Source organism: Pelodiscus sinensis, chromosome 1 (assembly GCF_052426305.1).
Source record: "Pelodiscus sinensis isolate ZL-2025 chromosome 1, ASM5242630v1, whole genome shotgun sequence".
NCBI lineage: Eukaryota > Metazoa > Chordata > Testudines > Trionychidae > Pelodiscus > Pelodiscus sinensis.
This window is the reverse complement of record NC_143052.1, coordinates 47,028,546-47,053,686: the sequence shown is the minus strand read 5'-3', so window position 1 is coordinate 47,053,686 and position 25,141 is coordinate 47,028,546. Positions and strand designations below refer to the sequence as shown.

Below are 25,141 nucleotides of genomic sequence, written 5' to 3'. Positions count from 1 at the left end.
GCAGATGCCTCATCACAAGTCTGAACAATAATTAAGTGGGACATCTCCACTAGCCCTTTTTCCTCAAGACTCACACTGCTGCTATCACCAATTCAGCTCCACTAGTGAGCACAACAGTGAGAATACTAGAATAGACAATGCTTAACAGCCATTGATGTTTCAAGCATAGCATCATCTAGACCTAATCTAAGCAGGATGAGTTTGCCCTAATGCTTAAGATACTGACACTCCTATTATTGCTATCACAGGTAAGATCAGTGGGAAATTTGAGACAAAAAAGCCTTGTTTAGCCACTCCATAAGAGGAGACATTAACCAACTTCATATATTATGCGGTAATAACACCAAGATGAAGAAGAATTATTTATAGGAGTACAGTTGGACATAACTAGGAATAATGATATAAAATTAAGAAAGAAAAATATCAGTAAAAGTATCCTAGGAATGACAGCTAATTAAATGGTAGCATAAATTGCAAGGAAAAAGAAAGGCATGGTGCTGGAGATGCAACTAGTCTGGATAAAGTACTAGACAATATACCGAGGGGTGCAACCATGCACTTGCTGAAAGATAGTTCTCCTCTACCCTTTCCATATCTAATGTTTTAAATACAAAAACCATAAAAACCAAAATCAACAAATGTAGTGTCTAAATAGCAAAACCACGGTATTAAACAAAACAAACCAGGATCAATCACACAATGAATAACTCAACAAAATAACCGTATGTTCTTATGCTGTGATCAGTGTTTTTCCTAATGTTAGTTGTATGCTTGTCAGCACTTTGGTTATGTTTAGATTTTAATCTCTTTGGGTGCAGGAACCAGGTACCTTGTTGTTAATGCACACATATTGTACTCCATAAATAATAGTTTGTTGAGCCAATGTTATGAAATGTGTGACATCCCACCTTCACTGAGCCAGTATCATTGTTCTTGGGAAGTTTAAAAAAAAAAAAAAAGCACAGCTTCATTTCTTACAGTCGTGAGTTAGATAATCATTTCCAGTATGGAAATAGGGTAAAAATATGCAGCAGATATAATTCTTTATTTCAGTATCTTCAGCATCTCTCATAGCTAGATCAGGTAAGTGTCCTTTTTGAGGGCCTGTCCACCTTCCAGCCCGCTCATTGACTCCTTGTTATGGACAAGGTCTGGCCAGGTCCCTGAGAGCCCTTGACCTTTTTTAGGGGCAAGAGGAGTTTAAAAAGTCCAAAATTTTAGGAGGTCAATATCCCTGGCTGAGGGGCACACAATTTTTGGCTCTTTTGGATATGGCTCACTTTTTCTTGATCATCATGGGCTTGGTAGGGAACCCACTTTCCTGGGTTCCAGACTAGGAACCATACACAAGATAAATTCATGGAGTGTAGGTCCATCAATGACTATAAGCCCAGGTTCTGCACTGCTCTCAGCCTCTGAGTGTCTGAAACCGGACTAAAAGAAAATAAATCATGCAATAATTTCCCAGCTTCGTTAATTCCTTTTAAAGCATCTGGCCTCAGTCACTGTTTGAAAGAATGGGCTAGAGCAGAGGTGGGCAATAAAACAGCAGCAGTTCCCCAGGGTGAGCCCCTTGTGGGCTGCTGCCACTATATTTACCTGTTCTGCCACAGGTATGGGTGATCACAGCTCCCACTGGCCAGGAACAGCAGTCTGCAGCCAACGGGAGCTGTGATCCCCCACACCTGCAGAATGCAGGTAAATACAGTGCCATGGGGGCCCAACAGGGACTAACCCTAGTGGACTGCATTTGGCCTATTGTCCAATATTTGCCCACCCCTGATCTAGAGAGACCTCTGGTCTGACCCAACATGGCCATTGTTATGACAAAAGAGCATCAAGCTCTTCCAACTCTTTCATGTTACCCTTGTCTACCTAGCATACCTACCTTTCAAGCTGTTCCTCAGTTACCTTTTTGGTCCCATCCCCTAGAGGGTCCATATTCCTGAGGAGTATCTTACCAACTTGTTACTGAAGGCTGCTGCTCACCTACTTTTTGCTCTACATTTTTTTAAAATCTCTCAGCTGCTTTGAGTCCCCTGATCAGCCCCAGCTGAGCAGGCAGGCAGTTGCCCAATCTCAGTAACCCTTTTGTAGCCAAGACAGCATGGGGTCTGGACACTCCATGAGAGTATCCTTATTACTGAGTATTAACATTTGCACTTAGATTCATTTCGAGCAGAAATTAATCAGGTAATTTCACAGTAAACAAATTTGCCAAAGGCCTCGAGATAATAAAAATCTCAGTTCAAAGAGCCTGCTTCCCTATTAATCTGCTCCAGTCCAATGTCAATGTGTGCCTAACACTTTTAACAATAGCCTCCAGGATTTAACGCAACAAGGTGTACTGAGCAGTTTATAAAATATGAGGCAGTAGCGGGGATTTCAACTGCCTTTGCACCTGATTTCGCCGAGTTTTACCTTTTCTTCTGATGCTTTAAATGCCAAGTCTTTCATTGTAAAGTGGGAGTCTGAGTTTCTTTCCATAAACTCTTCCAGAGGATTTGCTGACAGAGAGCGAAATTGGCTTTATAGCAGGTGTCCTGGTGAACCTCTGCCAGTTCTTTTAGGTCGGCAACGTGTTGTGCTTGGCATTTGAGTTACCAGCCGAGCTAGGGGTGGGGATGGGATGTAGCAATACTTTGGGCTCAGAGCTGTGGAGTGGGCCGTGTTACACAGTACCAGACAAAGACTGCGTGGCAGGGGGCAGAGAATAAGACCCTGGGCACAACCCAGAAAGCGCAGAGGTGACCTGGGCAGGGGAAGGGGCTTTCCTAGGAGGAAGGAAAGGTCCGTTTGGAGCCCAGGAGCGGGGGGGGGGGGGCGGTTCGGAGTGATCCCAGAAAACTGCGAGGGGTGGGGGGGATTATCCGGGGGAGACCTGACCCCAAGGGGCTCTGGAGCCTCACGGTTTCACACAGCCCCGATGCACAAGTGTGGGGCGAGTAAGTCCGAGGGCGTCACCAGGCTCCGCGGCCAGCCCCCTCATGCCGCAAGGCAGCCGCTGGAGCGCGGGGCTCCTCGGGGGAACTCGGGGCTGGGGTCCCGGAGCGCGCACCTGGCGGCGGCGGGCGGGACTGGGAGGAGGATTCCTTTGGGGCCGGAGGGGCGAGGCCAGGCGGGGTGCGGGGGCCGGGCCCGTGGACACAGCAGAGGCGGGGAGAGGGGCAGGGGAAGGAGGGAGCCAATGACATCAGCGCGGGCAGGGTGCATAAGGTGGGGGAGCCGCAGGAGCGGGGCGGGCGCGGGAGAGGTTCGCAAGTAGCCGCCGCTGCAGCTCCCTGCGCGGCCCCGGGCACCATGCAGCGCTCCCCCCTGGAGAAGGCCAACGTCTTCTCCAAACTTTTCTTCAGGTAAGAGCCGGGGCCGGGCGCGGGGGTCGGGCCCTGCGGCGGGCGGCAGCGCGCGAGATGCGGCTCGGCGGGGTCCCTCGGATCCTGCATCCTCAGCCCCCGGGCTGCGGCCGCCGCGCGCCTGGCCGGAGTCGTGCTGGGGTTGCTCCCCTTCGCCTCGCGCTGCCCAGGTTGTTGCCGCCGGCGCCGCGCTCCGTGGTCTTCCCGGGCACGTCGTGCCTGTGTTCTGAACACTAGGGGCTGACACCGCTTCAGCTCGTGCCATCGATGCTCCCTGGGGGAGTGAATTCAGAGCGGGCTATCTGAGCAGCCCTGGGTAAACCGCGGCAGGCGGCTGTGCATTTCTCTGCAAGGTGTGAGAACTCCGGAGGGAATTTGCTTCGCCAGCACTTTTCTTGAAAGTGATTTTAGGGTCAACTCCCTAGACACAGATCTCGGTCAGACGAGTCCTGATGGATTGAAAGTCCGTGGCCCCTTTTCTCTTCTTTTTGCGTGTTCTCTTTCGTCCCCTTCCTCCACCACCATCACCACACGCAGTACACACCTACAAATCACACATCTGAGAATCCCTTACCAGGAGCTGTGACAAGTAACACTTGAGATCATACGGGAGCAAGATTAGAAAGACAAAAATCGTCCTCCATATTTCCCCAACTTTGTACCTCTGACAGCCTACTGGGTGCACCCGGTTTCACGCAGCTACAAAGTTTTCCTTATTGCTTCCTATAGGCATCAATAGGGGTAAGAAAATCAGTTTATAAAATAGTAAACTGTGCTTATGAATGGCAGGAGGACTCTGGCAAGTGTAATAGAAATGTAGCCGTGTTAGTCTGGTGTAGCTGAAGCAAAATGCAGGACTATGCAGCACTTTAAAGACTAACAAGATGGTTTATTAGATGATGTGCTTTCGTGGGCCAGACCCACGTGGGTCTGGCCCGCGAAAGCTCATCATCTAATAAACCATCTTGTTAGTCTTTAAAGTGCTACATAGTCCTGCATTTTGCTTCTGGCAAGTGTGACCCCTCAGACTCACTTTTTAAAAATGGCTAGATTTCAGGATAACTTTGCCTCTTTTAAAATATTTTTGGGAGGTTAGTCCAACCTCTAGTTTGTTTTCATCTTAGTTATTTCTGGGACATATCACAGAGTAAGTATCTTAGAATCTCTGATGCTTAAGCCTCAAAAAATATACTCCAAGAAAAAAAATGATCTCTGATCCCTTCTTTAGGCAAAAGTTCCCTGGTCTGAACTAGGACTTAAACACATGGTCAGTGTGAAGCATCTGCTTAAGTATCTTGAGTTATCCAAAGTCCATTGAACTGAAGGAGCATCTTTCTATTGACTTCAGTGGGCTTTGGATTGGGCCTGTTGTGAAACTGAAATAAATGCAACTAATATAACATTTATTACTCTGCAATTAAAAAAAAAGCATGCTGAAATATACTCAATGTTTCTCTCCTTGTCACCAATATGTAAACCATTTTATAATGCTAATTGGTGTGGTAGAAGAAAAGTCAACCCACTGAAAATAAACTTTCTTTGCAATAAACACAAAAAAATGTAAATACGGGCATACTTTCACAGTGAATGAAACTGGTAAACTAATAAATTTCTGTGTACTACAAAGTTTTTGTTTATTTGTTGTCTAGGACATTTATATTACAAATGATTTCTTTGTTCCTTCTCAACATATATCATCCCTTTTACGATTCAGTGCTTTTGGAATGTTTTATTTGATACATCAATAGGCTAACACTAGTTAGATGTAAAAATGGTGAATATTAAGAGTTGCATCAAAACTCTTCTTTTAGAAGGGTGCCAGAATACATAGTTTTTATTTATTAAATTTGTTCAAAAGCTAACATTTTTAAACTATGAAAGTATATTGGTTTATTTGAAAATACATGCCTTTGCTATTCAGTTACCCAAACAGAGTATCTATCTCATAGGGTCAGGATAAATTTCTGGGGGGAAATATGTTATTGTAGTTGCTAGAAAGCAAGCTGACATACAGCAACAAGTGAAATTATCTAGTTATAGGAAGTGAAAAGAATTTAAGAAATACTATGTGTGATGAACTTTACAAAACCAGAACAATACTCTTGTATAGCATTAGGTAAACACTTGTAGATTCAATAAACTGGTTCATCCCATAAATTTGTGGTTAAATATTGGATTTTGCTGTGTTTTTTCTAAAATGATAGAATTTCATTTTGGTGTGTAATTGTATCTGCATAACAAGAGCAAACCCTGTTCTAGAAAGCATTCTCATTTAGAAAGCACTTAAGAATATACTTAAGGTTAAGCATGTGCCTTTTATGCTATCCCATGTACCAGGTTTGATGCTTTTATTATTCTAGTGTAGCATGAACAGTGCAGCTGAAATAAAATCAAGAAGTCAATACTTCCTTTGTTTATAAAATGAAATGGAAGAAAGTTACTTTTCCTTCAAACAACAATTATTTAACATTGTCCTATAATCTGTCTTCATGTAGTTTAAGACATTTTCACTTTCACAGTTTGTACTGCGTTCTGCTTCTTTCTTGGCTTTGTATTTGTAAAATGCCAATCTCGATGTAATGTAGTAGACTGAAGGTCACTGTACGACCATTTGAAATAACTGTGGTGAAACTTGCAGATAAGATACTATCCACCAGGGGAGTCTCAGTGATAAACATATCATTCATCATAGTGGTTCTCAGCTATCTGACGACAGCATATGAAATGTTAAGTAATATATTACTTTTTGCAAACCTGTGGCCAGATTCTTTGCTTAGATGCATGTGTCCTGCTTGGGAGATATGTGAACATAGCTGAGTAAGGAATTTGGATCTTAGTTTGTAACTAATGAAGTTAAGACAGATACATTTCAATGCTGTATTTGTACATTTTTTAAAATGTGTCCAATCTCTACCTTAAACCAAAGTTCAGACAATAACAAGTTTGATAAAGAATCAGTCACATATGGACTCTTAATAAGGGAATACCCATTTTTTTCTATGAATATTCGAGAAAGTGATCCAGGGTGGCAAAAAGAGAGAGCAAGAGAGGCTTGGTCAGTATAGACTATAAAAGTTCATAATTTAAAAATTAGATATTTTTGGAACCATTTACAACTATGAATAAATAAGTAGCTTTTGGTTTAGAATATTACATTTTTTTCATACTGAAGACATGAAAAATAAACAAGGTAAGTAATAACTTTTACTAGGAAAACATTTACACAAGTTGTAATTATGCTACTTCTGTCTTTGCTATAGCTCCAGAATTGACAAGACATTATTCTATGTTTTGGAAACTTCTTATGTAGACAAACTCAGACTGGAAATAAGATGTACATTTTTAAAATTCAGAGTAATTAACCATTTGAACAACTTACCAAGGGTGGTGGTGAATTCACCAGCACTGACAACTTTTAAATCCAGGCTGGATGTTTTTCTAAAAGATATACCCTAGGAATTATTTTGGGGAAGCTCTGTATAGCTGGTGTTCTACAGGAGGTTGGACTAGATGATTGTCACCGGTCCCTTCTGACGTTGGGCTCTATGAATCTTGACTCAGAAAATAGACCCTGATCCAGGAAAGACTTAGGATATGTCTACTCCACAAGTTAAGGTGTAATTGTAGTGCAGATAGGAATACCCATTCCAGCTTTAATTTAGATAGCATGGGTAACAGCAGCGATGAATATGTGTCATCATGGAACCTGGAACAGACTAGCAACCCAAGTATGTACCCTGGATCACAAATGGGTGTCTGCTGAGTTGACCAGACTGCACTATCAGTTAGATCGAAGCTTGCATGAGCAGTCTTACTCACACGACAATTACACATACATTTTCAATGTACATGTAGCCTTAGGCAAAGTATTTCCATCGTCTTCACACGCTAAGCAGTCCTTGTGGAGTTAAGCAAGTGCTCCTTTTGCCTACTGACAGCACCAAGGCCTTCAAAGTACTTTAGTTAGTCATCATATCCCTATAGGATTGGAAAATATTTTATTTAAATATAACAACTAATTGTTTTGTAGCTGAGGTAAATGATGCACAGAGATTAATGCCCACATTTGCAGAAGAGGCCACTATTTTTTAAAAACATTTTCTTTTTTTGGTGTCCAACTTTTGGTATGTAAGGCCTCACTTTCAAAGGTGCTGATCACTCACAAATCTGATTCAAGTCTGTTGCAGCTGTGGGTGATGAGAATCTTTGAAAATTGTCTCCTAAGGTTTTGAGAATGAGCATTCAAAATTTGAGTCCACTTTTGAAAGCTTGGGCCCAAGAGATGTCTCCACTGTGGAAGAGGATATCTGTTGTATAACATGGACTAGGACTCTGATCTCCATATTCAAAATCCTGTCATTCAAGCCCAGTGCAATTTTCCCTCTGCTGATATGTTTAAAATCCATCCCTGGGTAAGTCTGTATCACCAGTCTTTCACTTAACAGCCAAAAATCCTAATTGCACCACGGCATCAAGTAGAACCTCTTCCTATGTGGCCATTTCACCTATCAAAACAATTGCCCAAATCAACACGTGTCTGAGTTTTCTAAAAGCTGTCCAAAGGCTCTTGGCTATGTGATAGGACAAAAACTTGTAATGGGTATGTACATTTAAACCAAAATAAATATCTGAAATATTTAAGAATTTATTCATACTGTTTACATTTTTTATATTTTAATAGAAAGGAGGGCAAAGAAGTTGAATTCTTGAAGCTTTTTAAAATGAATAATAATAGAAAGCTACCTTATTTGTATTATAGTAGCCTCTGGAAGCTCTAATGAAGATTAAGGACCTCTTGTGCTAGGCAATGTGTAAACATGTCCTGAGAATTTCCACCTTGAAGAGCTTTCAGTGTAAAAACCACACAGGCAAGTGATGGGACAAAGGAAATATTATTATTCTCATTTTACAGATGGGTAACTGAGGCACAGAGTGATTAAGAGATTTGCCCAACATCATACAAAGGAAGTCTGTGCAGAACAGAAAATGAATCCAGATATCCTGAGATTCAGTCCAGTATTTCAACCACCAAATCATGCTTCCTATGTGGGAAAGGAAGTCCTATGTGCCACAGGACTCCTCACCGCTTTTGCAAATTCAGACTAACACAGCTACCCCTCTGATATGTGGGAAAGCTAATTCAGTTTCAGAATGTACCTGAAACAAGCTATTACAATTACGTTGAATACAAAAGACACATATAGGAATTCTCCCTCAGTTGAATACCCAAACGTTTGATATGAGTGAAGGGAAAATATAACAGTAAGTTCTCTTGCTTGAGATATCTTGCTTACCCACAAGTTTTTCTTCATTAACTCCATTTAACCCCCTGTCAATTGTTCAATAAGATATTTAATTCTGTTTACACATAAGTTAGTGATGCTGGAATAAACTATAGGTGTGGAAAAGTTCTCTCTGGTGAAATGCTTTTATTCCACAGCTTTTTGAATAGCAAGTGAAAACTACTGGACCTTGGTACGTAATGTACCCATAAAGGTGTAGATGGACAATGAGTATGTCAAACTCAGGGAAACTTGTGGTTTTAGTGGCAAAATGTTCTTGCTGGGAGATATTTGAAAGAATGGATATTTTGAGGTCTCTGCCAAGACATGTGATGGCCAGGCTATAATAAACAAACTTGTGACTAAACAAGTGACTGTATTTGCAAGTGTGCAATTGCAGACTAATTGCACACTAATTATGATTGTCAATTTACATAGCTGTAGGTTTCACCACTTAGTTGTTCAGATCCTCTTAAGTGCTTAGAAGCTGAGCAGATATTTTAGTCTGCCACTATAAAGACCATTACTGTAGATCTGATCATCATGATTTGAGTCCCAAATGGATAAAAGATTCAGGGTCAAATCTTGCTCACCTTCATCACCACAGGTCTCCTACAGAGGGCACTGAGATAATTTATGTGAAAAATATAAACAGGATTTGGCCCTTACTGACCTACACAACATGCTATTGTTCATCTGATCTATGCAGAATGTAACAGATTTCTGTAAAACGAGTTTTAGACAAGGCTGGCCTTACCATTAGATGAACTGAGGTGGCCCTTCAAGTGCCAGAAGGGGGGGGGGGCACCACTAGGACCCAAAGAGTATGTCTAGACTACATGCCTCCGCTGACAGAGGCATGTAAATTAGACATACCGACATAGTCAATGAAGCGGGGATTTGAAGCGGGGATTTAAATCTCCCCTGCTTCATTAGAATAAAAATGGCCGCCACCTTGTGCCATTCCCTTATACCTCATGCAACGAGGTTTACAGGATCAGTCAGCAAAGGCTTTCCTTGCTGATCGATCCCCATCTTGACTGTCGCTTTGTGCCGACAAACAGCTGAGCTGGTGCAACGCGGCGGCCATTTTTATTCTAATGAAGTGGGGTATATTTAAATCCCCGCTTCATTGACTAGGTCAGTGCCTAATTTACATGCCTCTGTCGGCAGAGGCATGTAGTCTAGACATATCCAGAGAGTAGAAAATTATGTCTGCTGCTGATGCATATGTATTCTCTCTGCTCTAGATGCACAGAAATGGTGGAGTGCCATGAGAGGAGTAGAACAGGAAGAAGGCAGAATTGAGACCTTTCAATGTTTTGGCCCAAGGAAAGGGGAATGGGGGCATCATTTGAGCTCCCTGCCTCAGGTGCGAAAATGTTGTGGGCCAGCCCTGGTTTTAGATTTAAAGAAATTTTACTACTAACATTGTCTTTACATATTTTAAAATATATTTAATATTGAAACAAGTATTTTATTTTTTTGAAAGGACAGAGATATAGGGGTACAAGTCATATTTCCTAGTGTAAGGACAGAGTGAAGTGAAGTCAAATCATAGACTCTGAATTGGTTATTATCTAAAAACACAGGAATCTTCTCCTGGGCCAACTTTTCCATTGCTAGGTGCTTTAGCAACTAAATGTTATTACTAGCCCTGTTTACAAATATCTGACGTGTTCTTTTATAGATCCACTCTATAACTGGAAGTTCAATAGATGTATTTCTGTTGCTTGAGACATGCTTCACATTTGTCTACCCAGATCAAATAATGAAAGTCTTTAATGCATTTAATATATTTTACCCTTACATAGTACATCAAGGCTATGTCTAGACTATAGACTTCTTTCAGAAGAAGCTTTTCAGGAAGAGATCTTCTGAAAAAACTTCGTCCGAAAGAGAGCGTCTACTCTGCCAAAGCACATCAAAAAAGTGATCTGCTTTTTCAAAAGATAGCATCCACGCTGAATGGACACTATCTCACATTTAAGTTGTGATTACTATGGACAGAGTGGCCACCAGGGCACCTGTGCTTTTTCCTCTTTCCTTTACTTTCAAAAGAACTCCCTCCTCTCCTTCCACACACGCCTTTTTCTGAAAGAGCTCTTTTGGAAAAAGCCTTCTTCCTTGTAGAAAGAGGTTTACCAATGTCAAACCCCTCTGTTCTTTCGATTTCCCTCCCCATCTCCCAAAAGAATGTGATTGCAGTGTGGATGTAAGTGAAGTTTTTTCGGAAAAATGGGTGTTTTTCCAAAAAAACCTCTATAATGTAGACATAACCCAAAAGTGTAGCTTTGGACTTCGAATGTACCTTGTTTTAGTTTTCACATAGAGACTAGGCTTTATAGTTATAATACCTAAAAAATCTACAGTAATATTGGCCATCTTACTAGCTGTAAGAAGTTCTATGCAATGAAATACCAAAATTCTGCTAAAAAGGCAGGATCCCAAAAGCTACTTCTAAATCATATTTCTCAGTGGCATATCCACGACAATAGCCAGAATAAATGTAACTTTTTGAAAGTGGTAATTAACATGTAAATCTTGTCCAAGATTTTCCATTTAGTTATTCTAATTAAGATTAGCTATTGGGAACCCTGCAGTTTCAACAGAACATTGATTATTCTACAAACAGTGCTATTCACAGTTAGTGGCATAGTCAATGATATTGCAGCTAAATGTTTTCCATGTTAAATAATACTTGACAGCAAACACAAATGTTCATTAAGCGAGAAATTTAATTCTTCACTTTTGGTGACCCGCAAAGAAAAATGAATATAGATTAATAAAATCCACATTTACCTCCTATTCATTAAAGCAATAAACATAATGTTCAGCATATTTATCCATTATAGTTTAATCATTCCTCTCAAACTGCAAAGTATATTTCAGCCATAAAAAATAAATGTAATGTTGTATAAGCAATTTCTATCCTAATGCTTTATTTAATCTAGAATGTATTGCAATTATGATAAGTGGAGAACAATATTAGAGGTTTGAATCAGGCAGAGTAATACACCGGAGCGATGTCTACACTGCAGGCTTCTTGCTCAAGAACTGTTTTAAAGGTCTTGCACAACTGCGTGTCCACACTGCCACGTGCTTTTGCACAAGAGATGTGCTTTTGTGCAAGAGTGTTCTTGCGCAAGAAAGCTCTGATGGCCACTTTAGCCATAGGGATTTCTTGCGCAAGAAACTCCTGTTGCCTGTCCACACTGCCTTCTTGCGCAAGAGCTCTTGTGCAAGAGGGCTTATTCCTCGTGGGGAGAGGAATAACTCTTGTGCAAGAAGCCCTCTGTTCTGATGCTGTACTGTAAATTTACTTGTGCAAGAACTTGCATGCAGTGTAGATGCTTCACAAGTTTTTGTGCAAGAATGGCCATTCTTGTGCAAGAAGCCTGCAGCGTAGATGTAGCCTGGATCTTGGTCTCACTGTGGTGGTAAAGATCACAGAAAGGGGAATGAGAAAAAACAAGACAACTGCAATCCGTGCAATTGGGGTATCAGAGACTGCCCTGTGCATTTCCAGGAAGTGGAGGTGCTGTCTGATGAAAAATTGTTTTACTGTGGATACACTGAATCCATCAGATTTGCTCCTATGGATCTCCAGCTATGCATTAAAAGTGTTCACATCTGGCTAGACACTCCGGCTGTGTCTAGACTGGCCATTTTTTCCAGAAAATCAGCTGCTTTTCCAGAAAAACTTGCCAGCTGTCTACACTGGCCACTTGAAATTCCGCAAAAGGACTGACTTCCTACTGTAAGAAATCAGTGCTTCTTGTGGAAATACTATTCTGCTCCCATTCAGGCAAAAGTCCTTTTGAGCAAAGCTTTTGCGCAAAAGGGCCAGTGTAGACAGCTCAGATTTGTTTTCCACAAAAAAGCCCCGATCGCGAAAATGGCGATTGGGGCTTTTTTGCGGAAAAGCACGTCTAGATTGGCACGGACGCTTTTCCGCAAAAAGTGCTTTTGCGGAAAAGCGTCCATGCCAATCTAGACCCTCTGTTCAGAAAATGCTTTTAACGGAAAACTTTTCCGTTAAAAGCATTTCCGGAAAATCATGCCAATCTAGACGCAGCCTCCATGCCATCCCCTGAGGGTTAAATTTCACACCTGGAATGAAGCTGTCATCACAGGTGTAACATGGGCATGAGATTCACATTTCCCTCTACCAGCCATCTTGATTCAAGCAGAAAGTTTTTTATATGTCAGGAGGGGGAATTCTCAGGGCTGGGGAAAGAATCCTAGGACTCAACCATTGGCCTCTTCATGAACTTCAATATTTCTTCCCAGGGACATCAGCATTAACTCCTGGAATAAGCATCACACTTAACAATAGAACAACACTTTTATTTAGCCCTAGGAAAGCCAGGAGTAGCCCTGCATCAATGTTAGTGAGGGTATGTCTACACTACCCTCCTGGTTCGAACTAGGAACATTTCACGAGGAGTAACGGTAGTTCGAACTAGGAAGCCTAGTTCGAACTACCTAGTTTGTGCCCCTTGTAGCCGCGCTGCACGGGGTTTGAACCAGCGGGGTTTTAAAAATGGCGGCTCCCCGCTTATGCAAATGAAGCCCGGGAAATTCAAATCCCGGGCTTCATTTGCAAGTGCGGTATGCCTACATTACCCCGCTAGTTCGAACTAGCGGGGTAGTGTAGACATACCCTTAGGTAGGGGATTCTCTTAATCCTGTTACAGCACACATTGCTGCCTCCCCCCTTCCCTCTCCAAAAAAACCCTCTCTCATGTAGACACAGACTCTCTGCTCCAGGCCTGTGCACTCCCTTCCCTGCTTTGGGTCAGTCCAACCTGTCCATGCACTCTGGTCTATTGCTGGAATGTGGTATGAGCTCAGAACTGTGTGTTGATTAGGTCATCTCAGCTGTGCAGTCAGCTTCCAGCTGAGTGTTTACAAGAGTTGCCTTTTGCCAGTTATGTAAAAGGGATGAGGGGGAAGCCTGGATCTCCTTTGCACCAGTCAATAGAGCTGATGTGTGGGAGTATTGTACATAGCACCTTTTGAAATGGTGCCAGCATAAGCCAGAATTCCTCCACCTCTACTCTTTCTGGGCAGCTCCTCTGTACATCTTGCAGCAGGGGCTGCAGCTGAGTTGCCACATTTTGTCTAGAGCCCAGTAGTTCTTTGGTCGAGCCTGCTTCTATCCCTGCATGTCTACATCAGGGCTGACGGAGGGATAGGGCCAGATGTGGTTTGTCCATGCCAAGGATTCCTGTATACTGGGGGGAAACCCACATTTCTGGTTAAACCAACTCTGAATGGTAGGAAGCAGCTTTAAGCTGGGTCAGGATTTGGCCTTGTGAGAGGACATCAGAGAATAGAGACAAGGTAGTACTCTCTACCAGGGCAGAGAAGTTCATCTAATAGGTTTGAATTTTCTCCATGTGAGCTAAGGTTAAGCAAACTAGAAGAGCAAACAATTCCAATAAGAGTTGTATTGTAGAGTGCTAAAGGAAGAGAATATTAAAAGAAAAAGGTTAGTTAGAAAACAAACAAAAGAAAACTTAAAACAAAATGCCATGTACATAGTATCCTTGTATCTTGTATCCTTATGGTGTGTATTTTGTTACCAGGCTGTGAACAGAAGAGGTGGAACTTGTTTTCCTTCTTTTTTTTCTTATCTACAGTTCACTCTTGAAATTTGTCTCCTGCTGGGTTTCATGTATGTGTCCCCATAATAACATCCCTAGGAAGTTGCAAGACTCTGACAGCACTACAGGTTTCTCTGTGAAAGAGTTCATTAAATGCCAGCCAATAATCCGGTGGCATTTCTAATATAATGCTTTAATACCAATCTGTTTCCCTTCCTCCTTTGTTTTCTTTGTTACAAAAATTATTTCTCACAACAGAAATGAGAACCAGAGATTAAGAATTAAAGTTGGTATGTCACAAATTAAGGACTGTTTCACCAAAAAGATCTGGCTTCATCATGCTGCTTTGGTATTGCAAATCATTTTTAAAACCATCTTAACTGGCTAGCTAAGTTAGGTTTATAGCCACTTAGCATTACCAGAGCGGAGCAACAAAGTCAAAGTGCATTGTCCAATCTGTCCCTCCCTCCCAGTTATTAATATTGTGGGTTATTTATTGATATGTGTGGTGCTTTATAAAACACAGACAAGCAGGATTCATTTAATGACAGCAAAAACCAAGGCATTTTTCAAAGCCCATATGGAGGGATAAGCATCATTGCAAGCTGTCTGTTAACACCATGATGCTCAGTGGCTTGCATTTAGTTGATGCAGCCCACAAATTGGACAGAGGTGGTAGGGAAGGGGCAAAGCCAGAGCTTCAAGGAGACGCAGTGAAACCATGGGGTGCTGCAATATAGGGACTATCCTGGCATAGCTACAGAGCTGTAGGTAATATGGCATAACCCTGTAGTGTCAAAAAAGCCTGTGGCTTTTCAATCCCTTTGCAATGGTAGCTAGACTGACAGAATCTTTGTCTACTCCAGGTGGCATAGCTACACAGGGTTTTTCACATCCCTGAATGATGTAACTAAGTTGACCTAAAGTTTAAGTGATGACCAGGCCCAGAATTATCTTGTGCTGCTTCCACCACCAGCGTTCTGTACAATTTTGTCTGCTATTCAGAGAGGCACTCTGGATGAAGGTGATGGTAGCACTGTTGGCCTGCCCATAGGCTGAATCTATCTTGGATTCAGCTGCTCCAATGGGTGGAGATTCCTCCAGTTCCCACAGGATTGAATCAAACTGGTCTTTAAGAAAGGTCCTAGGAACTTACAAGATAATGTGGGTGAGTGAAATACACAGGTAAAGGATGAGAGAGAACTGTAGTTGATCAACAGCTCAAGCTACATTTTCATGAGTACGGTCAGTCGGTGTTATATCATGCTACTTTTCTATAACCATCACTCTGCTTACTCTGACTACAGTCAATTTTGTTTCTTCAGTCTGTGGCAAACTGCCCAAGTAGATTCTAATCAAACATACAAATAAAGGAAAATGTGTGAAAAGAAACAATGCAGTGGAGATTGTTTTCCCAGTATATGTGGGGTATGAAACTATAAATCATTTCTCCTGTAGTCTCAAGATAGGTAGGGGTTGCTTATTACAGTTTACAAGCCTATTGTACGAGGGCTTAACCACAGAGTACTCATCCAAATCAGTCTGAAGCATGGAGCTTTGGTACAGTACTTTTGGCATTAAAGGATCTCTTAGGAGTGCTCTCAGCTTCTTTCATTAGCTACAATAGCTATTTAATGGAGCCTCACTTGCAGTCATTTATGATTGCCAGATTTTCTGAGTGTACAGCAGTTTCTTTTATGAAACAAATTTGTAAGTGTTTTTGTTTCAGAATAACAAGGGATTAGCAGTGTTTGTATAAGCCATGTATAATATCAACAGCCATTCTTCCTTTCTACCATCATGTTCATGATCTAACTCATCATTTGCAATGACGACTCATGCTCTTCAGCTAACAAAATTATAGTTTATTTTAAATACAGAGGGTATTAAAATGAATTAGAAATCAGTTTTTGAAGTCGTCGATCCCTAATCCAGTAAAAAAAAGTTCATGACCATATATGTTTTTACCTATGGTTCTTTAGTTTGACAGTTAGCTTTACTGTGATGTATAAATAGAATCTGCCTTTTCATGTAAACTGCCGTTAAAGACTGAGCTGAGACCAAACAATTTATTTGGAACTGTACATTTTTGTGGTTGCAGCAATGAAAGACAATCCTTTTATTAGAGAAAGCACATTCTCTGTACGGTGTTTAAGCTAGATGTAGATATCCACTTGGGAAATATTTAATTTCACCAAGTGCTTTGTCTACTGAATAACTAGGATTATTTATTTATGTTTCATATGATTTATTACCTTCTAAATTGATTAGATTGTGTATACAGATGCATTTTCATAGTCAGATACACACATGCATTATAAGTGACTCATTTATGCTGAAACCTTTATACACTGTTCTGTATAACACATTCACTTTAGAGCCCCCTTATGCTGCCAGTGTAATGGGGTTTTAGTGTAGCAGAGAATCTGGTCCTTTTAATATAATAATATAATATACTTGTATACAAACACACAGTTAAACCTTCACTGACACTCGCCTCCAATAAGCAACTCTAAGTGACCACTTTAAATATTTCTTTTTTTCCACCTGAAGTTTTGTTTGGCCCTTATAGACCATCTTTTCTTGACAATAAATCATGAAGATCTTTTGCTCTTAGATGGCAGCTATTTTGAAATTCTATGTTTGATCACAACTTTTATCATTGCTAAGACATGCAACATACATTTATATACACACACAGTGATCATGCACAATTTGTTCCTTTGTGCATTTGCTATGCAATTATTTTTAGAGAAAATGTATCATAGTTAACAATGATAGTCAAGTATATTTTGCATGCAGCCTTGGTTAACTGTAAAGTATACCATCACTTTCAGTAAATCTTAAATTCATTTGTTAATTTTGTTTTACTTGTCTTTAGGTGACCTTATTAACATGATAATGTAAACTTATGAACAGTATTTCTTGGGAATAAATTGCAAGCAGCATGTTCTGTAACACACATAAAGAGTGTTACAGAACATGCTGAATAGATCAGACCAGGGTTTATAGAGAATTTCCCCTATGGATCTAGGGTTGCCAGGTGCCCAGTTTTGAACTGGACAGTCCAGTATTTGAGCTTTTTGTTTGGGAAATAAATTGAGAAAATATAAATGTCCAGTACGTTCTAAATAAGATGTAATGTAGATTGTGATGTAATGTCAAGTGCGTCCGGTATTTTTGTTGAAACCATCTGGCAACCCTACATGGATCAGCAATTTAAGGGCCTCCTGTTTCTCTGTTTGAAGTCAATGGAAATGTTGTAACTGACATCAAAAGAGTAAAATGAGTTCCCAAATGATTCTCAAGTTGATAATGTCTGAAAACTGTAACCCAAAGTTACACCCTGACAGCCTGGATATCTGGCATTGCAATATCCATTAATAATACTGTTCAGTTAGTGTTAAACCTGTCCAAGGCACTAACAATATGCTCTTTAAGTTCTGTATTCAATTTATTTTTGTCATTATAAAGTTGTTAGGTATGAAAAATATCCTCAGCTAGGGTTGCCAGGTGTCCGGTATTTACCTGGACAGTCCGATATTTTCGCCACCGTCCGGTAAAAAAAAATTCAGAGAATACCGGACACCTGAGATGTCCTGTATTTTTTGAATTTTCCCCAGCCAGGAGGGAGAATCTACAAACACTCAGCACCTGGCCTCCCCAACCGCTCCTGGCCCCCAAAATGACCCCAGCCCCCATGCTTACCTGATTCTGCAAGGCTGCTGGTACAAAATGGTTGCCGGGCAAAAGCCCTAGGGGAAGCAATGCTCCCCCCTGGGTCTTAGTGCTCAACCGGTCCCTGTTCCTATCCCTGCACTTAAAGGGGACATGCTGTTTTAATGCTGTTTTATTTAAAAAAAAATTTTTTTTTGGCTTAGTAAGTCCTTGGAGTCCTTTTTTTTTTTTTTTGTTCAACGACTTTGGTCTCCCCCCTGGTTTTTTTTCCCCCTTCAACAGAATTTTTTCCCAGTGTTGTTTTTTTTTGTGGGGGGAGGGAGGAGTGTTCGGTATTTTTGTTTCAACCATCTGGCAACCCTACTCAGCACACCCATTATACTGAGAACTTCTAAAGGTTTTGTGTAACATGCAATGCAAGCTGATGTGCATGCAATTAATGTTGTAATTTACAATTTCCTTTCTTATATTAATATACAACTTCTGTCTATAGTGTAACATTATTTTGTGACTTAATATTCATGACAATGGAGATCTCAAATGATTGGAAATCTACTTCAAAGGGCCCAATCTTATACTCAATTAATTTCTACTAATTATAATGAGATTATGTATATAAAAGCCTGTGGGATCATGATCCAAATCTAAGAACACTGAAACTATTTATTAATGTAATACATGTACCAGATGTTTTCAATAGCTACATCATTCTTGTAGTTTCATGGTTTCTATATAACGTGTTTGATGGTAGACTGCTTTAAGAGCTAAACCAACTCCAGAATTAACTTTGGAAACTGATTCTCTTTCTGCTTAGATGGACAAAACCAATTCTGAAGAAGGGTTACAAACAACGACTGGAACTATCTGACATATATCAAATCCCTTCTGCAGATTCTGCGGATAATCTTTCTGAAAATTTGGAAAGGTATGATAAAATATGTTTTTTGATAGCATTAGTTCATGATCCATAAGGCAACAACTTAGTCTGTAGGAGTGAGATAGAAATGGTGGAGGTATTATCTTAGTTCACTTAATTAATCTAGTAGAGTATTCAGATGCTTTTAAGATCTGTCAGTTTTCAGACTAAATGGGATCTGATTCAGCTCAGAAAGTTTTGCAGCTATGTAGTTGCTTCCAAAAAATGAGTCACTTTGTGTCTGTCACTAAGCTGACAACTTCAGTGTCAGTTCACACCCCTCTACCTTCTTCCTCCCCACCATAATCACATCATCACCAAATCTTGTTTGTTTGTTTGTTTGTTTGTTCTATAGCATCCAAAAATATTCCATCCTTTCCTTGATGTCTCCAGAGTTAAAATGTTGTTTGTTTCCTTATTTCTCGTAGGCAGCCTTCTCTGCCCCAGCCTTCCTGATCAGCACTTTGTCCTCCTTAACTTGCAACCACAGCTAAAAATCCACTGACTTGTATCTTGTTCCGGCATCTCGTCCTTTCTTGCAAGGCCTTTGTATTAATGTGCTGTTGCCTACATCTCTGCTCCCATTTCTGCACTCTGATAGTGCTTTTACTCCTCACTGCTCCGATTGTATTCTTTCCCCATTCTCATCTTTGTGCTCTCTTTCATGCTTTAACTTATCCCTCACAATTCATTCCCCCTTCAATTGTAACAGACAACCACAATCTCTCTGTTGAAATCTCTTCTTAAAATGTACTCTTCATTCCAAGTCTACCATTGCTAACACAAACAGATGGCCTGCACTACAGGCGTGCTTATGAAATCCCTATTACATCAAATGGGACTTTTGTGTATGCAGTGGCTCTTAAGGAATTCCTTTGTATTGTGCTGGCCCTGGAAACATTGTCACCTATGGAGCGTTTATAGCAGGGGTCTCCAAACTGCGGCCCGCGGGCCGGATGTGGCCCGCGAGGCCCTCTCATCCGGCCCGTGGAGACCTTTTTGTCTACGGAAAAAAATTACGGAAATTTACGTGTATCCTGCCAAGATCAGCCGCCACTTATGTGGACGTTATGTTTTTACCGAATTAAAATAGAGGCACGCAGTAGTGCGTTATGTTTTCCAACCGATCATTACATTGCAAAACCTTATTCGCTGCTTACTTTTTCTACTTCCGTTCACAGTCAATGAGATGATATAACGCCATCTTATATATAAAGCAAATGACCTCCTTAGGGACAAGTTCAAAATAGGACTGGTGGGTTTTTACCAGTTTTTGCCCAAGGAAGACTTTCCTAATGTCAAAACTTTTGCATCAAGGTACCTTTCAATCTTTGGAACAACATACCTGTGTGAACAAACATTTTCAAGAATGAAATACGTGAAGAACAATTTGAGAACAAACTTGTCCGATGATAATCTCAGGTCACTGTTGATGTTAGGGACAACAAATCTAAAGCCAGAAATGTCTGCTATTTTGGCATCCAGGAAACAATTTCACCATTCACACTAATACAGGTGTTCATGTGTAGTGTATCAATGTGTTATTAAATAATAACTGAATAAAATAATATTAAATAAATAATTAAAAACAACATCCATGTTTTGATTGTTTTTTATTTGGACCTCAAGTGTGTAGTCGGCCCCCGAACTGCTGTTTGATAGTTAATGCGGCCCTCGGGCTGAAAAGTTTGGAGACCCCTGGTTTATAGGAATGAGTCCTAAATGAGAAGCTAATGTAGGAGTTTCAGACTCAGGTCTTCTAGGGATAACATTCTAACTTCCATTGACTGGGATTAATTTAGGCGCTTTTGTACATACTTTTTCTTTTTGTTGGTAAGCTCCATGATGTCTATTCCTGTCATCCAGGACAGATTGGATCTGCATTGTGAACTCTGCCCAATCCAGTGGGGGAGAAGCTCCATTCTCTCCCCCACTGGATTGGGCAGAGCATCTGCCTGCTGAAAATTAGTTCCCTTGTCTTTAATTGGGCACCCCAAATCACTAGTCACCATGCTCTGCCATTTTGTATTGCACTGAGCACTTTAGTGATGGTTAGTACATATTGACACAAGGTAAAATTTCTACAGGAAATATCTAGTACCTTTATTTTTCCATTTGAATGCACTTCACGTTGTAAATTGATGCTTTTAGTTTGTAAGTTATCAAATACATAATTTGTATAAATAATACTCTTCTCTTTGTTTCTGTCAGAAGATGTACTTTACACTATGAGGCTGCCTTCAAAAAGTCTCTTCAGTGGTGACAAAAACACAGGCAGCCCATTTTTTTAAAAAGTCACTTTTTTAGAATAGCTTCTCTTTGTTTTCTTCTTGCTAGGGAATGGAGGAGCTCCAAAACTTTTATTTGCCTATTATTTGTGCATTGGTCTTAAGAAGTACAGCAGGTTTCTTTAAAACATACAATGTGACCTTTTCATGAATTAATTCCCTGCAGAGTGATGTATGGCTGAGTATATAAATCTGCCAAATATGTGGGTGAACTAGGTTTGAACTTTTATTGAGCTATCAAGTCAATGAGGGTCAGATCTTTGGGGTCTCCACAAGGCTTTGTTTCATCAGCCACCTTAGCTAAATCTCCTTGGATATACTTGAGTGAATTGAACTATGTTAGAGCTGTAGACTCACGTGTTTGCTCACACAACTAAATGGTCTTGTTTTTTGGTTCCTTTTCAGAGAATGGGACAGGGAGCTGGCAACTTCAAAGAAAAAACCCAAACTTATTAATGCTCTTCGACGATGCTTTTTCTGGAAATTTATGTTCTATGGAATAATATTATATTTAGGGGTAAGATTTGTTCTTGTTTGAATGAGCTCTGAATCCTGATGATTGCTAAATTATTGAGGACTCATGCTAATCATACTACATTTTTGTGACATTGAGTGTGAATATTACAAAGGCACAAATTCTTCAGATGCTGGGGAGGCAGAGTATACATAGTTTATAGAGGTGCACAATTGGCTCTTGGTGCCTTGAACTCCAGAAATGTACGAGGACCCTGGTTTTAACATGCAGCCTATAAAGTACAAAGTTCCTTAATGTCCTTTGTAATTAAGTGCTGTAAGATATTTTTATCAATATGAAATAAATTATTGCATTCTACTTATGATCTGCATGAGCATCTCCCATTTATATCAAAGGGAATTTAATTCATATTGGCATTTTATTTTAATTTCAATTTAGACTGCAGATTACAGAAACTAACAATTATTTTTGCACATTGTGGGTAAGGTCAAGGAGGCATTATGATCAAACAAAGACAACAGGTTTATTGCTGATGTTGCAATAGTCATTAGTATGTGGAAATAAACACTGGTATAAATGTGGAATGACTGTACTGGAATTATTGAAGTTTCTTTTGTATTTCTGCTAGTACATCACAGAGCAATATTTGACCCAAAAGAGGTGTACAATGGTGAGATGCCATAGACAATGGCTTCTGATTACATGAATGTGGGAGTGATACAAGCTTTTTACATTGTGTCATTTCCTTCTTTTTTATTCTTGAATGATAAGTCTAAATAACACATCTTTTTCAGTAGTTTGAAGCCAAATCTTGATTGATATCATTACAACTAAAAAGTTCTGAGGCAGTATGTGCATATTTATTACAATACAAATTTGTCAATAATAAAAGAGTGGTATTTCATATAGCTGATTTAACTGGATAGCTCTGGATATCCCTAGACAAAAAATGCGGAGTCAGGAAATCAAAGACAACAATACAATGAAGAAGTGGGAAACTGTAAAACTTACGTTTCAGTATAGCATTCTGTTTGAACCTGAAAAGAAAATTAAGTGTTGATTACATACCTTTATTGGTTAATCCCGCTACTTGCATTACAAAAACTATTCAGTGAACACGTCCTTTTGTGAAAAATATATTAGAATTAACTATATATGTACTATATATTTGAAAGAATGAGTCTGTCTGTCTGTTCTCCTAAACTCCTAAACAGTAAGAGCTAGGACCACCAAATTTGATAGATATCTTCCTGTTTTCATAACTTAAAGCAAGGTAAGGGTTTGGTTTTGCCAGAAAAATGGGATGTGGCTGGAATGGGATTCTTTCTCATAAAGACATTCAGAAAAGAGACAGAATCACTAGGCAGGTGAAAGGGACTGGATGAGAATCTGGATGGGAGCCCCCAGTCTGGTACTTCCTGAATCTCCCACACTTCCCAGGCGCCCTTTAGGGACTGGGGGGAGCACTGAAGCTCCCCCTCCCTCTAGTCATACAAGGACATTGCTGGCTGTTCCTCTTCATCAGGGAGTGAAGAGAAAGAGCACAGTTTGCTGGATTCCTTGCTCTGTCTGTGGAGCATGGGGGGCAGAGGAACCTGGATCTTCCCCAGCTGGGGGGTATGGATCCCTCCCCCGGGTGTGCCTGCTGGAGCTGCAGTGGCAAGGGAGAGGCAATTTTCACCTGGCCCCAAGCTGCTGCAGTGTGAGAGGGCTGTGGTAGTCCTCTCTTTCCAGGTCAGCCTGCATACTGAACCCCTCATCCACAGCCCCATCCCAGAGCAATGATTTCAATGACACATGTACATTTTTCATTTTATTTTCCAAGAAACAATAAATAATTGAGTTAACGACTCAAGCAATGCTTGGTAAATCTTCAAGGGTATGTCTACACTACCACCCTAGTTCGAACTAGGGTGGTAGTGTAGACATACCCCAAGTGTTCTTAGAAGTTAAGGGTAACCATTCTTAATGCACAAAATAGTATTGAATGGAAATTAGGGATGTTAAATTGAGAGTAATTTACTAATGTGTAGTTGTTGCATTTTGCATCGACTATTCGATTAGTTGATAGGGTGCCTCTGCCTTTGAAATGTAGCAACAGCCCTACGGCTGTTCCTGCATTTTAATGACAAAAGCGCCATGTGGAGCCCAGGGTCAGCTGGGGACTCCCCCGCTGACCCTGGGCTCCGTGGAGTGCTGCTGCTTTGAAAAGCTGTGGGGATCACAGCATCAGGCTCCACATGATGTTTCAAAGCATCAACACCGTGTGGAGCCTGGGGTCACCTGGTGAGTTGGTAGCTGATCCTGGGCTCTATGTGGTTCTGGCACTTTGAAACGCTGCGAGAAGCCTGGGGACACCCCAGCTGGCCCCAGGCTGCACGTGGCATTTCAAAACAGCAGCGCTGCGTGGAGCCCGGGATCTGGCCGCAGGCTCCACGTGGCACTGCTGCTTTGAAATACCCCTTCCTCTTCCCTTGTCCTTGCTGCTTCTTTCCGATAGAGGCAGAAAGGAGGGAAGTGACTAGTTAACTAACCTGTTGACTATTTGATAAGCATTTGCTTATTGGATAGTTGACTAGTTCTTCACATCCCAAATGGAAATTTGGAGCCATTCACATCAGCCACATATAGTTTGGTATTTTAAGAGCTCTGTTGTGTTGTTAGTCTTTAAAGTGCTACATAGTCCTGGTTTTTGTTGTGTTGGGTTATGTTTTCTTTTTAAAAGACTCAATGCTGAATAATCACATTTATGGAATTTTTAAGTTAATGTAAAAGTTAGATGACTGATTTTCATTTAAAAATCTGCTCATCAAAATTCTCTAACCACCAACAGCACTATTTTGGAAGGCTAGGTAGGACAGCAGCTGTGCGCTCCGGGACATGGGTTACTTTTTATCTCATTCCCTTGACACTAAGGGAGTGAGGGGAAAGTGCTTGCAATCCGTGCATGCCTCTTACACCTGGCTGGTGAGCTCCCTTTGCCAGCCAAATATGAGAGGCATGTATGGAATATAAGCACTTTCCCCTCACTCCTTTAGCGTCTTGGGAATGGGATGAAAAGCAAGCCACGTCCCAGAGTACACAGCTTCTGACCTGCCTAACCTCCCGAAATGGTGCGCTTGCTAACCACATCTACAAAAAAATAATTGTTTTCTAGCTATAGATAATCAGACAGACAATTTCTGCATGGACAGATATTGGGTTCAGTCCTCAGGTGCACAGAAGAGGAAAGGTGTGGGGCAAGGGTGGGCAATAATCTTTGAAGAACCAAGAATTTGGAAAGTGGTCGAGGGCTGCATTCTTCCATGATATTAATGGAGGTGTAGGGTCTGGGATGGAGGTTGGGTGCAGAAGGGAGCTTGGGGAAAGGGAGGGAGTTTGGGTAAAGGAGGCGGTTTTGACCTGGGGCACTGAAGTGGGGTGCAGGGTGTTGGGGTGTGACCTAAGACAGGGAATTGGGGTATAGGAAGTTATGCAGGGGATTGAGTTGCAGGGGTTTGGGTTGTGAGTAGAGTAGAAGGGGACAATGATCTGGGG

At 40.9% G+C, this 25,141-nt stretch overlaps 1 protein-coding gene across 1 annotated transcript in view; it reads left to right on the top strand.

The window, feature by feature from the left end:
• The first annotated feature begins 3,174 nt into the window (after positions 1-3,174).
• Positions 3,175-25,141, top strand: part of CFTR (CF transmembrane conductance regulator) — a 143,957-nt gene continuing 121,990 nt past the window's right edge. The window contains exons 1-3 of the mRNA XM_075929158.2: positions 3,175-3,353; positions 18,740-18,850; positions 21,535-21,646. Coding sequence (XP_075785273.2) covers positions 3,301-3,353; positions 18,740-18,850; positions 21,535-21,646 — 276 coding nt within the window. The 5' untranslated portion in view covers positions 3,175-3,300. The remainder of the gene's footprint in view (positions 3,354-18,739; positions 18,851-21,534; positions 21,647-25,141) is intronic.